The sequence below is a fragment of the Thermobia domestica genome, chromosome 18 (genome assembly GCF_964235325.1).
Source record: "Thermobia domestica chromosome 18, izTheDome1.hap1.1, whole genome shotgun sequence".
In the NCBI taxonomy this organism is placed as follows: Eukaryota; Metazoa; Arthropoda; class Insecta; order Zygentoma; family Lepismatidae; genus Thermobia; species Thermobia domestica.
Window position 1 is genome coordinate 128,304,153 of NC_137471.1, and position 15,331 is coordinate 128,319,483.

General features: G+C 37.8%; 2 protein-coding genes across 3 annotated transcripts in view; both read left to right on the forward strand.

Moving 5' to 3' along the window:
* Nucleotides 1-9,367: 9,367 nt before the first annotated feature.
* Nucleotides 9,368-15,331, forward strand: part of Daao1 (D-amino acid oxidase 1) — a 97,755-nt gene continuing 91,791 nt past the window's right edge. The window contains exon 1 of one of the 2 annotated variants that reach the window (XM_081746151.1): nucleotides 9,368-9,507. The gene's annotated coding sequence lies outside the window, so the exon portion shown is untranslated. Of the gene's footprint in view, nucleotides 9,508-9,748; nucleotides 9,874-15,331 lie in introns of those variants that run through there. The other variant, XM_081746152.1, reaches the window with a different exon arrangement.
* Nucleotides 9,947-12,436, forward strand: LOC145675613 (SRSF protein kinase 1-like). Its single transcript, XM_081746150.1, has one exon. The coding sequence runs from the start codon at nucleotides 10,265-10,267 to the stop codon at nucleotides 12,017-12,019; it is 1,755 nt and encodes a 584-aa protein (XP_081602276.1). The 5' UTR covers nucleotides 9,947-10,264; the 3' UTR covers nucleotides 12,020-12,436.

Consider the following 15,331-nt stretch of genomic DNA (forward strand, 5'->3'; position numbering starts at 1 on the left):
GTCTGTATCACTTAATAATTCCACATACGTTTCATAGAATTTTTCTCTTGTTAATATTCCAATAATATGGGTGTTTGCATACAAGTAAAACACATCTTCTTCAACACTAGGACTTGCAATAATACTCCATGCACGGGTTTCCAATGACTCTGGGTGTACATTCATACAATCATGCGCAAAATCATGAGAGGATCCTTCTCTACATCCATCGCAAATTAATGTATCGTTGAAATCCCATTTTTCAATAGCCTTCTTTATACATTCACGGTCCACCTTTTGACTATTACAACAGCAATCTAAACCCCAAAATCGTGATGTTCTTGATAATACTGCTGGAGATGACGGTGGCGTTGGTGAAACTGTTGTTAGCACTGGTGAATCTATTGCATCAAAATCATATTCATCATCTGACGATGATTCGTATATTTCTGTTTCAGCATCGGATATTGCTTCAGTGTTAACCTCGTAGCGTTCTTCTTTCTCAAAGAGATGCATGGTGTCTCTATATATATTTTCCGCTATAGCCCGTATTTAAAGTATTTTCATACCCACAAGGCAATCACGTGTTCATCATTCGCCGCGCAAAACTTCTTTTCTATTACCAATTAGCATAGGGGCATGATTCAACATGTTTACCTGCCACAACCTCAATCCTCTTTGTATTCTTCGCCGACAATGTCTTGTATTCACCTACCCTGGCGCCAAACTTGTTTTTATTACTCTGTCGGCACTCTGTGATGTATACTAAACGTGTCGTCGGTTTTCCTTTGTATTTGTCTTCATGTTTTAACACGCACCTGTTACCCGACAACGCCATCTTTCCCTCTTGCCCAACCAGTTTCCAAAAAGCGCGCGAAAAGTTCTGTTCATGTCTTAAGTTCACCAGCAAAAGACGTACAAGAACCACGCTCTGTATATGTATCAGCAATGCTTATCGTACCGCAGTATACATATTCTATACACGAAATTTCTAGTATGCTCACACAGTGTTCGAGAAAATAAAGATACGATCCGTCAAATTAAAAAGTCCCGCATGAATAAAGTTTATTCCCTCCACCATTTTAATATGAATGCAAATGGTCAAATTAATTAATATAATCACAATCAGAGATTGTTCTATGGAGTATGCTTTAGCATACGATTTGGGAAAAATAATAAGGAGGTTGCTTAGCAAGCAATCCGTAAAATAAGATGTTCCAATTAATTTATTAAGAGAATGCAAATAAGAATGAGCTTCTAATGAACCGAATTAATTAATATAATCACAATCAGAGATTGTTCTATGGACTATGCTTTAGCATACGATTTGGGAAAAAGCGATCTAATAAATAAGGAGCCTGCTTAGCAAGCAATCCTATAGAAATTGTTCCGATTAATTTATTAAGAAAATACAAATAAAAGAATAATTAATTTGATCATAGCATAGCTGTTAGAAACAACCCTATCAAATCACGTAATACATGTCCTTCAACCTCTTTTCTAGAAACTACTCCATCCCTCCTAACACTCAACCTTTTCCAGGAACCCGTCTAACCACCTAACAAACAGGGTAATAAAACCACCTTCCCCTAAAACCTCCCCAAGGCCGACACGGCCATATTGACATCGAAAGTCGTTAGGTAATAAAGCAATTAAGGGGGCAATAAAATCTATTGTCTACGACTTATAGCTTCAATACTACTCACGAAAATGTATAACCATAGTATATAACATTAATTAAGACTATATTTGGAGCTTAACACAACTTTTCAGCACCGAGATGTGGACCTACACTTTAACCTTGTACAGAAATGCATGAGTTGCTACCGGAAGTATCTTTGTTGTGATATATACAGGGGCGGATCCAAGGGGGGCGATCAGGGCAATCGCCTACCCCAGAAGAGGACACTTTCTTATTTTACATATAAATAAAACCCATCCCAGAGCTTGGAGCTCTTAAAAGTAGCTCTAAATAGCAGTATTACAACCCATCGCCCCCAGAAGTCTATCCTGGATCCGCATATATATATAAATAATTAAGTTTTGATATGAAATGCTGATACATTTCATTCTAGATTGATTTCAAATTTGGTGATAGTTTTTACTCGTAAAAATGGTACAAAACAATTCAGCAATATGTTCACTGGAAATTATATGTAAGCACTTTGTACAATTTCTTTGATTCTGAACTTTGGTGGGTATATTATTTTCTTGATACTCTTTTGCAGTTATTTTGTCAAGAGCTAAGTAGTAGTTTTTAAAAATAATTTAATACAAATTTCTGTAATTTTATTGGGCATGTAGCGTCATTACGTATCAGTATTCGCAGTATATGAAAGTCGACGCTACGCAAAATAAAATAAATATCATGATGATTATCACAGAGTAAAACAAAGAAATTGCGTTTCGTTGACATAAGTTGAATAAGTACCTTATCAATTTTTCTTCCAGAAACTGTACTAAACAGCAGTGACGTACGCAAGGAGATTCCGGCCTTAAATCCCTTGAGCAAAATATTATCTAAAAATAAAGATGTACTATATTTAAAATGACCAGAATTTTAAATTTTAGCTTGCAAAAACGGAACACATGTGACTTTCGGTTGGTGGGGGGCAGGGGGCAGAGGTGTAAAATTCCCATATTGTATTTTGGATAATAGCAGTGTTTTCAAGTAAGGATAATACGGTACCGTAGCGTTTATTAAGTACGAGGGTCATCTGGAAAGTGTTACCCGTTTGCGCCACATGAAGCGCTGACGACTCGGGAGTCGCTGGGCGAGGTCAGACCGCGTCAGTGGCTTGTCTGCCTGCTCTGTGCGAGGTTGCGTACACGCTAGCAGTGCCTGTGTTGTGTCTGTGCTCGTTTATAATGATTGAGAACCCCGCCAGTTGTGAAGTGAGGGCCGTGATTAAATTTCTTAATGCACGAAACGTTCGACCTTGTGAAATTTATCGCCAATTAAAGGAGGTGTATGGAGACAATGTGATGGACGAGTCGTCTGTTTGGCGCTGGTGTCGCAACTTCAACCTGGGAAGGGGGAGTACACACGTTCACGGAAGGGGGACGAGGAGCGTTCAGGGAGACCGTCTGTGAGTACAGACGAACTGCTGAGGTCAGTAGACGAATGCGTGAGGAACGATCGGCGCGTCATAATTGATGAACTCTGTGAACATTTTCCTAATGTGTCTCGAACAACTGTTCATTAAATTATCAAAGACCATCTGCATTATTCAAAAATCTGTGCAAGGTGGGTCCCTCGCATGCTCACAGATGAGCACAAAACCAAGCTTATGCCTGCAGCACTGACGTTTCTGGGACTTTATTCCGATGAAGGAGACTCTTTCCTGATCGCATCATTACAGGGGACGAAACATGGGTTTGTTATGCATCACTTTACGAAGCTTAAAGACTTGCTGGCGGGAAAAAGATTTGACAGCGATGAAAAACTTAAACGAGGCGTGACTACGTATCTCAATATGCTGGCGGCGGAGGACTATGACGCTGGAATACAAACACTCGTCACACGGTATGACAAATGCCTCAATTTGCTTGGAGATTATGTGGGGAAGTAATGTAAAGTATGCTCTTTCCAATAAAAATGTGTATATTTGTTAATGTGTACTGCTGTGTCTTTATTGCACAAACGGGTACCACTTTACGGATGGCCCTCGTCAGGGGTGTAGACAGCAGGTTTGCGTAGGGGGGGCAGCTACAATGTACAAAGTCAAAAAAAAAGTGTTGCTGCTAGTGTTTTTGAGGCCTGAAAGAAAGGAAAATTTTGGTTTTCTTCTGGAAAACTAAAAACACTATTTTAGCTTCTTCTTCTTCTTCTTCTTCTTCTTAAAATTATTATTATTATTATTATTATTATTATTATTATTATTATTATTATTATTATTATTATTATTATTATTATCCATAAATTATATTCAAGATAGTTTTTATTATGCTTAATCGAGAACTACTGCCCGTGACCAGACCAAACGCTATACTTCTGTGCATAACTATAAAGGTAACCAAGAAAGTTCTGTCTCTTTTCCGGGAGGTCTGTGTTCAATTGGACCTCACACCGTGAGTTGAATGCGAGTGGAGATAAGGCGAACGTCAGTTGTTGGTGTGGGTATATCCAACATACTACCTGGTTGTGGCAATTCAGACACACCGTGAACTTGCGTAAAGACAGAGGGAACATGGGACATCCACAGAGCGTCATAAGAGCATGTATGCTGAACGAGTTCAAATGGAGGTCAAACGTCGCTGTAGCGGGACAGAAGATATGCCAGGCCTTTGGTGAGGGTGTCGTGACGACGCGGACATTGCAGCGATGGTTTAACAAGTTTAAGGACGATGACGAAACTCCCGAAAACAATACGCGACATAAGACCAACACAAGTACAAAGAGGAACTGGGACTACAATTCAGTGTGTGGAGAAACCATTCGGCAGCACATCCATCAACTTGTGAAGCACTACAAGTTGGATCGATGGGTCTCACATATTTTGACTCCGGGCCAGAAGGCAACGCGGCCGTCGCCTGTGTTTATTTACTGTTTCGTAGCCATTTCTGGACAGGGCGTTGACATGTGATAAAAAGTGTGTCTTATACGAAGCTCCACGGCGCCGTCATCATTGATTAGCATCCCATGAACCGATTTCAAAACAGCCGAAACTAGCACTGTACCAGAATAAGGTCCTTCTGTGTGTTTGGTGCACAGGGATGAATTCAGGGGATAGCCCGGGGGAAATCTCCCCTCCGAAGAAAATTCATTTCCCCTCGGAGAAACTTCCAAAATTTCAGTCACAAAATGTAGAAATTACTTCACCCAATTATTTGCTTTTCTTTCCGTGCACGTGCAGACGAAATCCGATCTCTCAATATACATATAAATGACGCAGACCCATTCTATATAAATATTAAACATGTAACATCTAAGATAGAATATCAAAATAGTCAATAAAACCTGTATTTCTTAACGCTATGACCGAGTTTGGCAGAACATGAAATTGTCAACTGTTGAAGAAAGGTTTGTATTTTAGTAGGTACTATACTCTCGCCCTATATTATATATTAGTACTGTAGGTAGCACTAGTACAGATTGAGATAGGAAAGGAAAGATAGGGCTTTGATCATTCCATATGATCTCTGATGTCAGCAGACTTCATTCAGTTCTTGAAAATGTAGTTCTTGCATTATTTGAAATAGAGCGCCTAAATTCCATTTCTCGCATCGGAAGTAACAGACGTAAATGTGTTTTACGATTGTTAAAGTAAACTCACCTTTCTTTAACTAAAAATAAGTGAGTTAAAGGGTGAGATTCAGAGGGATCAGGGAGGAACAGTTATCCCTCCTGGGTTAGAGATTTATATAGAATTTATCAATATAATAGTAGTATATAAGTGAAAGATTGCTATTGAAGGTGACGAAGATCCTGCTCAGTGCCGTGCAATGGGGGAGGGGCAACGGCCCCGGGCGCCGAAGTAAGGGGCGCAAAACTCGGGAGGGAAAAAGAAAAGAAAAGAAGGAAAGAGAAAAGAGAGGAATGAAATACATATGCACATGTGGGCATGTGCACATACTATATAAAATGAATGGAAAAAAGTAATAAAAAGTGCTCAAAATCAAGGAAAAGCAGGGTTTACTTTTTAAAATTTCTCACCTTTCGCGGCTGGTCTGTCGAACTCACTCACACGTACGGGGCTACCGTCGTATACTCTCGTCCGAAGCGCTGATTTTCCAGGACACGGCACAAAGTCGTGGAAAATCCTACTGAAGATTTCGTAAACCAAACTATTGATGTGTATGCAATGAAAAAACCAAGGCTAATATGCTTGATTTAGAATCAGAAGTGTGAGAAAGAATGATAACTTTTTGTTAAGATATTTCTATGTATGTTTGTTTCAGGACAAAAAAATATTTGCATTAATTTAAATCTTTTTGAAAACTTCTACATTAGTAGCAAACAGTAACTACTGAACATAGGAAATAATAACAAAAATAGCTACTGTAAATAGCAGTTAAAGTTTAGTCTAAAATATTTTGCCAGTCTTTATTTCATGTTTTAGATAAAATTAAACGATTGTTTATTTTTTTAAAATTATAATCTCACATTGAATATTTATCAGCAATTATTCTCAATATTAGGTAAGATGTGCATGTGAATGGAATTGTTAAATATGCTACTTTCTTGCAAAAATACAGAAAAACAACCCTTCCCCCCGAAGAGTTCACATTCCCCCGGGTGAAAATGTCTGAATTCAACACTGTTGGTGCATCGTGCATCGGGAACTGCTACCAGCTGGTCAGAGTATCAATGCAACTGTGTAGTGTCAGCAGTTGAGCTGTGCTCAACAAAAACTCAAAACTCTGGAGCCATCACTTCTGAATTGCAAATAGGTCCTCGTTTACGGGACAACGCTAAGTCCCAAGTGGCTAGGATGATTCAGGACACCATTTTCCGCCTTGGATGGGAAACAATATTGAAACCACTATATTCCCCGGGTATTACACCGTCCGATTATCACCTGTTCCATTCTTTGGACAATCACCTGATACTTTCTTCGTTTCACGGCCCGCCAAGTTTTACCGCGATGGATTCCATGGTCTTCCAGAATGTTTTCAGAAGGTCGTCAATGCTGATGGGGACTATTTTTGATCTTCCAGGTTAGGTGGTGGGTGAAAAAGCAACAAAACTTTTCTTGATTACCTTTATATTTTAATTTAAGACCTTGTATACAGAACCTATCTACACAAGATTGATTTTCTTTCAAATTTCACTTAATTTCTTTACGGTTTCCTGACAAAAATATTTATTTATTATTCGTGACTAAGAAAAACATAATTATTTTATTACACTGAGTAGAAATAAAAGAGAGAGCGAATGAAATTCAAATTGAATAAAAACATTGTTTCTCACCAAATTTTCCATTTGTTAAAGTATATAAAAATATACTGTACTTACAAATCAGTTTAGTACCTTTGTTTTATGACTGTATTTGTAGTAACTTGTTAAGACGTTTGCCTTCAAACTGTCAAATATAAATCGCAGTAAATTGTGTAATCTGCTGTCACAAAAAAGTATCCTATTTTTCGATCGGTATAAGGAAGCAATACTATACTATTTTTCGATTGGTATGGAAAAAGCGAATTACTTTGGTATGTTACTTTTAAATGAATGAAGCGAGATAATTTTACTATGATGTTTTAAAAGCTGGTCATTTGGGGGGGGGCAGGTAACAATTTGGGGGAGCCTGGCCCCGATGGGCCCCCCTTGGCTACATCCCTGGCCCTCGTATTACCATAGAGTAAATACGTTTTTCTTCTTATTTTTTTTACTCTATGGTAAAACCCAACAATTGCCAGTTGGAGGCACGGCCCAAAAGTTTCCAATTAGATTGGTACCAAAATTAGTTCTACATACAGTAATTTTATCGGAAGAGCAAGGGCGCCGATCCTGGGGTAGCCCCCAAAAGTTCATGTAGGCCCCCTACATTTTATTTATGAATATAGAATATTTTGATTAATTTGAATTCAATTTGTGTTAAAATCCTCATATATGCCTTCTGCATCTGAATCCCCCCAAGTTACAGAGAAATCGGCGCCCTTGCGGAAGAGTTAGGATTTGCTTTTTTGATTACAAACATTTTGAATAATATTTATGTTATTTTATTTCTATTTGCTGAAAAACGAGATATTTAGTCGTCCCGTTTGAGAATCAGAAAAAACCGGACAATTTCAAAACAGGACTGTCCCTGCTAAACAGGACGTCTAATCTTCTTAACTGCATTAAAATATATAGGCTACAAAATCATTCTTGAGTTAAAAGGAAATCCAATTAAGTATTTGAATCCCCTTTACGAAGTTCTGTGTATAATATGAGAGGAACTACCACATTTTGAAGTTTTGTTATATCAGGCACATAACCAGGATTTCGTAAAGGGAGGTCCGTGACATGAAACTGTGGTCAGCACACTAGGAACTCGATCAATTTAAACTATTTTACTGGCAACATATATTGGTTCGTTTAGCCACGATTTCGTAATCGGGGAGGGGGGGGGACGTGACAGCAAACACTACGGTTATCGCACCAACTCGATCAATTTAAACTATTTTACTGCCAACATATATTGATTTTTTTGGGAAATTAAATTAGGACATGTTAGTAAGTACTTTAATTAAAAAACAAGAATAAATCTTAAGTAAAACGATAAAAAAAAGTACTGAAAAAGAATTTACAATATTTACGTTCCTTCATTTGTTCATTGAAATATAACAATTTTCCTTTCATTATATCCTCAACTAGTATAAACTGTACATACCGGTATCCATTATTATAAAAAGTACATATCCAATAATGTCTTGTAAAATATTTTACAATATCTGCATTCCTTTCTCTGCTAAATCAAATGTTAACAGAACTTCCTTTTTGTTTTTAGTATTTCTTCAACTTTTTGTTTTTATTATTTTGTCACTAGTGTTTGTTCCAAATGACAGGTTAAAGGAACAGTAGAAAACGGTTTTTGAAATATATTTGATACTTCAGAGAAGCGATGAAGAAAAATTATGATAAAAAATGTCCACACTGTTACAGAACGGCACTATAATTTCGAAAGCTTAAAATTTCCCTGAGTAGCAGCAGAAATTCGTAATTTCGTATTCGAGAATTTCGTAACTTTTCTATAAATTTCAAATTCCCTGACGTTTCCAGGATATCCCGCTCATTCCTCACAATGTATTGGAAGTAATACAAATCTCGTCATAAGAAAGAGTAACCAATAGGTTGTAGCTTTTTATTTTTAACACTGATTCTTCATTTTATCGTTTCCTTTTGTTTCATCGTTCCTTAATGTTTTCATATCTGGTTTCGAAGGTGGGTCCGGACCCCCCCCTGGCTACGTGCCTGGTTATATGCAATTTTATGATCTGTGGCAACTTTATCTAATCTGTGGGGTATATATCTGGGAGGTACCCGACTTCGTAAACACTGCGAAGCTACGCAAGAAAAAAGTAGTTCAATTGTAACTGCTATATACATGATCACAAACTAAAATGCAAATGTTGCGTTGCTTTGATGCAAACCGTTTCGGGAATGAACTCCTTAGAGATTTAATTTAAAAATTCTTCTGCTTTCACGAAATGAAAAGCAGTTACGGTAGCATTAGATGCGCAGCACAAGGTTACGGTAGCATCAGATGCCAATATTTATAACATCAATTTGCTAAATAAAACTATGTGAAGTATCATATTGCATTAAGAAACAAAAATCTTATCACTTTTTATCTCTGGTTGTGCATGTGAATACGACTTACTGTTTACAATATTCTCTCTCCTTATTTTCTTTTTTATAGATAAGATATAACCTTGAAACTTGTACTTCTAATTTTCCATTCTAGCTGACAATCAAAGGCTGCAAAACGAACGGCTTTAAAAATATTAGTGTCTTGGATTTACCTGAAATATTATTACGGTAATTCTTTGGCTACTAGCAAGGACAAGTTCGTATCAAATAACTCGAACCTCCGTTTGATTGAGGTTAGTTACTTTTTGGTGTACAATTCCCTACAATTATATTTTATTTTGCTAATTCTTTTCCTATATCTACCTATAAATATTATATTAATACAATCCTTGTAATAATTATTGAAGGCATTCGTGTGAATATGAGCGCAGGCTTATTGTCGAAAGTTCAAAATTCTAGTACTCAGATAGGCTTTACAGGCCTTGTTTCAAAACCTCCAAATTTTGTGCTTACGATACGATTACTTATATAACAAGTCAATTCCAGGGAAAACAGTTTGTAGTTTTGTTGTTTCAACGTTGAACTGTCTGCTATGCTAGATTCACTGGCAACCTCGCACAGTAAAGTTTAGAAAGTGAGTCTTCACCAAATTTTTTCACGTACGTATTTCTTTCTCCTTTCTGAAGATAATATTGCTTACATTGCTCGTACGACACACGCATTAACTTGTACGTACGGTGCATCCTTTACATTATCGACATTTTCATTTGTCGTTTTAACATTTTGCTGCTTAGTTTTTCATAACTCGTGAAACACAGAATAAGGTCACAGGGTCTGGTATTGATAGAACGAGAAAGAAGAAGATAAAAAGAACTTACACGGCGTTGAATATTAGAAAGATATCTGTATTCAGTTGTTTATGGGTTGAAACAATTACCCCATCTAGAAATTGTACGAGGCCGCCATAATCAAAAGAAAAGTAATTAATTTGTGCTAGTGGTAGTGTATGCCAGTATTGTGGAACGTTATCGCAGTTTTATATAGAGAGACATGAATCCCAAGTCCGATGTCAATAGACGTGTCTTAGCCATTAAAGCCAAAAAGAAGCGACACAAGGTTACTCGAAGGAAGGGCAAGAACGAGGAACATCGACCTAACAAATCTGAGCAACGAAACGATTCATCTTCAAGTGATAGTGCAGATGAGGGTGCTGAGTATTTGAGTTCGGAAGAGGAGGAACAGGAGGACTCCAGAGATTATTGTAAAGGCGGATATCATCCAGTAAGAATTGGCGATTTATTTCAAGGCAGGTACCGTGTCACTCGTAAATTAGGATGGGGTCATTTTTCCACGGTGTGGCTGTGTTGGGATTTAAAGGATAAGAGATTCGTAGCTTTGAAAGTAGTAAAAAGTGCTTCGCATTTCACGGAGACTGCTTTGGACGAAATCAAGTTATTGAAGTGTGTTCGTGAATCAGATGTTAACGATCCAAAGAGAGACAAAACTGTCCAGTTGTTAAACGATTTTAAGTTAAGTGGTGTAAATGGAACTCATGTATGTATGGTGTTTGAAGTTCTTGGACACAATTTACTGAAATTAATCATTAGGAGCAATTATCAAGGAATACCGATCCAAAATGTTAAGTGCATTATTAGGCAAGTTCTTGAAGCTTTGGATTATCTACACACAAAATGTCAAATAATTCACACTGACATAAAACCCGAAAATATTTTGGTCACCGTTGATGAGGAGTACGTGAGGAAATTGGCCTGCGAGGCTACTGAATTGCATAGTTTAGGATTAAAATTGCCCCAGTCTTTAGTTAGCACTGCACCAAAGGAGGCAACCAACGCCAAGATGTCTAAAAACAAGAAGAAGAAACTGAAAAAGAAAGCTAAGCGACAGTCAGAGTTGTTGAAGAAACAGATGGAACAGATACAGGAAATGGAACAGATGAAGAGTAGAAATGACGCTCAAGAAGAAACCGAGTCCTTGGATCAGCCTGAAGTAAATCCTGATGTTATTGCTGGTAAAATTAATGCTGTTAATTTGGAGCATGGTGGAAGTGAAATAAATGAAGGTAACGTGCCAGACAATGACATGGTTAGTGATACCGGTAAACTAGGTAACAAGAATTCACCAGAAAAACAAGATGAGAGTAAAAGATTCACCAATGGTACTGGGGAGGGAGATGGGAGCACAGTGGTTGATAAGTGTCAGAATAGTGATATAGATGAGGGGGAAAAGAAAGTCGAAGAAGAAAATCAAAAAGTGGAAAAAGATCCAGTGACAGAAATTTGTGATATCGAGGTGAAAGTCGCAGATCTTGGGAATGCGTGTTGGGTCTATCATCATTTTACTGACGATATTCAAACCAGGCAGTACCGATCATTGGAAGTCCTGCTTGGATCAGGTTACGATACAGCTGCGGATATCTGGAGTACAGCGTGTATGGCTTTCGAGCTTGCAACGGGAGATTATTTATTTGAACCACATTCAGGTGATGATTACAGTCGCGATGAGGATCATTTAGCCCATATAATAGAACTGCTTGGTAATATTCCACCCGCAATAGCGTTATCAGGTAAATATTCACGTCAGTTTTTCAATAAGAAGTGTGAATTGAAGCATATAACGGGACTGAAACCGTGGGGACTGTATGAGGTGTTAACTGAAAAGTATGGTTGGAGTGCAACAGATGCACAAGAGTTTACAGATTTTCTTCGGCCAATGCTCGAGTATGATCCTGCCAAACGAGCTACTGCAGCAGAATCTTTAAAGCATCCATGGCTTGCTACTAACTAGAACGCCCATCAATCTTCTAGAATAGTTCTTGTTTGTCTTTGTCTTTATTTTCTCCTGACCCTACGTAAGTGAACTACGTGTATTCCTGGTTTTATTGTAAGAGACAGAGGTTACACTAAATTGTAACGCAACACGAGGGCGATGAAAAGCATAATTTTCTTTTGCCAGTAACACTTGAAAGCGCATAAAATTTCGAAAAAGAAAAACAATTTCTAGATAAGATATTTTGTAGAAGATCTTGTTCCAAGGTCTACAGGTGATCTATGCACATTATATTATATTTTGAAATGGCTTCCTTGTTATTTATGATGTTACTGTAGCTATAGAATATGTAATACAGATTATTGGTTATTAAGGTAAAAATGTAGTGTCTGTACATATCCATAAAGAGGAATGATATACATATCTTAGAAAGAACGTTATGTGCGTTTAGTTTGTTATGGTATCTTTAGCAACATTTCATACCGTACTTGCGCGATTAACATTCTACATTACAAGAAATAATAATAACTAGAACTTCCTTATTGATAGCTGCGCCGACGGTGACTCGAATTCCGATACTGTACTAAATGAAGTGTCAGCAATACTAGAGCTTTCAGCATGAGTTAAGGTTTAAATTCTAATCATCGTCTCTTTCAACATCTGTATGAGACGTGGTTCTACACTTTAATCGTGTTTTTTTTTTTTTTTTTAAGTTTCTACCCCAAATCACCTGGTGGTGATTACGGTTCGTTATTTGTAGCAGTGATGCAGTCATGAGTATAGATACTGTGTGGACATACGGCATTAAAATTACATAAAACACGAACGGAAAAGTGCTATGTATCAACTAAAAAGCACGGATGCTATCTAACCGATTTAGAGTAGCCTTGGGATGCGTCCGTATTGAGCAGGCGCGTCAGCGACGGTGGGTATACTGATAAACAACTCGATTGTAAGTCACAGTACCGGCTTCGGAGTCATCGATGAATTAAGGGGAGATACTAAATGCCATCCTTAAGGTGGAATCCAACCATAATACATACAAGTTCAGAGGTACGAACCCGTGGTTACATGTATCAAAGCGACAATAATTTAACGAACTAAACTAATACGTAATTACAAATGTTGACTTGTCATTTTATAATTGCTGAAATTTCTAGATTCAGCTCAGATCGTGGGACAACAATCGCTATGATATATGGCAGTGATTCCCAACCGGTGTGCCACGACACTCTATTTTGTTGCACAGTTCCATACCCGGCTTCACTCGCTGACGCTCTGTCGGCATTACTATGTGAATTAAACTTTGTTAAGAAAGGAACCTGCCTGTCTACTGACCTATGTGAGGGGTAACTGTGTTCTAGATCCTTCCTGTTAGAATCAATTTCAAGACAGACTGTACAAGTAATAATCATTCAGTCTCGGACTGACCAGGGCATGAGGGAGGGATCACTGGCGGGTTCTGTCTAAATGTGTATATAATAAATATTGAACAACATGGAAGGTAAGATGAAACAAGTCGTCCTGTTGTGTTGAAGCATAGTTACTCATTGTAGTTTGTTCCGTTCCCAAAGTTCGATGGCCCCCAGCATTGAATTTAGTCTTGGGGTCCCATTATTGGAATGAAATTAATAGAATTATAAAGCCCTGTTTAAGGCGTAGTAATATATATATATATAAAGAATGAGCCCCCAGCATCATATTATCTAAGTGTATATTAAAGCCTCATGAATGCCGAAACGAGACTGACTTTAAAGGTCCTACTAGGGCCCTCTGTTAGTCGTTTCACACGTTACTGCAACATCATAAAGAAACAGAACAGGTCTTTGGGACCCCATTACCTTACGTTACTTGATAGAATCTTGGTAAATTTGGACTGCACAAAACTTGAGATTAAACATAGTTTCTATATATCAATAACAGGCTTCATTTAGTTAGTGAGAGCAGGAACCACTTTATATATAATTTATTACAATGCCATACTTTGGTTTTTGGAATGATGATGTATGTGGAAAAGAAATGGAAGTAATATTTTACAGAGCTTTTTCTTTAAAACTGTGCTTTCATATGTTTCAAACGTGTGTTTTTTACCTGATATTCTTTGGGGGGGGGGGGGGGGGCACAGTAGCTCAGTGGTAGGGCACTTACTTCGGCTTTGTGGAATCGCTGGTTTGATCCTCGGCCAAAGAAGTTTGTGGTAGAGAACATCGTGTCCTTCGGGGTACTCCGGTTTCTCCCACAATATGATTCCACCAATTATCTCCTCATCATTCACTTGCCTTAATCATCCGTCTGCCTTAGTCTAAAGAGCATAAATCGTGGGACGTTAAACTGAATTTCATTTTATCTCATATTCTTAAAGGCCTAATGAACAAAGCCACTAGAAATAATTAAATAATGCTACATGTTAACTTCGTAATTAGTTAAAATCCTGCTGATCGTGTATGTGACATGTGATGATGTTTGTGACATCGTATGAAAAGACTGTTAACGCTTGGTGTTAGTTTTTGTGGTGGGCAAACACCGTTTGCGTAGGTTGTATCGGGATTCTCACGTTTTCTCCCACTTTCTACATTCCACCATTTTATTCATTATTTCATCATCACCGTCTCCCTTAGCCTACCCGACATAAGCGTCTAACGTTTTAAACAACAGCTCATGGAAATACTGCGATTATTTAAGTATGGGTATTGGCAACTTTGTAATTGTCATGCACGTATTATATATAAATCATTTTCTTCATATGCGAAGTTAAGCACAGATTGTTTATTTCTATTTTTTTTTAAAGTGCTTTCCATGGCAGATAGCTGTTCCACATACGACTTCCATTTCTTTTCCGCATGTAAATTAGTATCTGCCAATATCCATCAACTGATCCGGAAATGGTACTGGAACTTATAATGACCTCGTTCATGCGTATACCTACCGTTGCTGACGTGCCTGTTCCCTACGGGCGCACTACCTCGCTTCCGCTTCCCTACTGCGCCCCCAACCTGGCTCGGTTTGATAGCATTCAGCTTTTTAGTGGCCACCTACCACAAGTAGGTTCATGTTTTATGCTATATGTCCATACTGTCCACATAAAATGACTCCATCACAGTTACAAATAACGACCCGTGCTCTTTACAGCGAGAGTCACTATTAAGTGATTTGGGGGAGAAACTGAATAATACCTCTTTGACCATCATTCACTTTTGTTGGCTAAAATCTCGCGATAAAACTTGGATATATTACTTAGATTACTAAACTTGAATTCCTGTAATACATAATAAACAAATGTGCTGTTGATGTGATCTCTGACATCTAAGGAGAAAAAAAAAAAATCTAGTA

Bases quoted from the DNA above. Each gene is read 5' to 3' on its own strand.
- LOC145675613 (XM_081746150.1), top strand. From the start codon at position 10,265: ATGAATCCCAAGTCCGATGTCAATAGACGTGTCTTAGCCATTAAAGCC.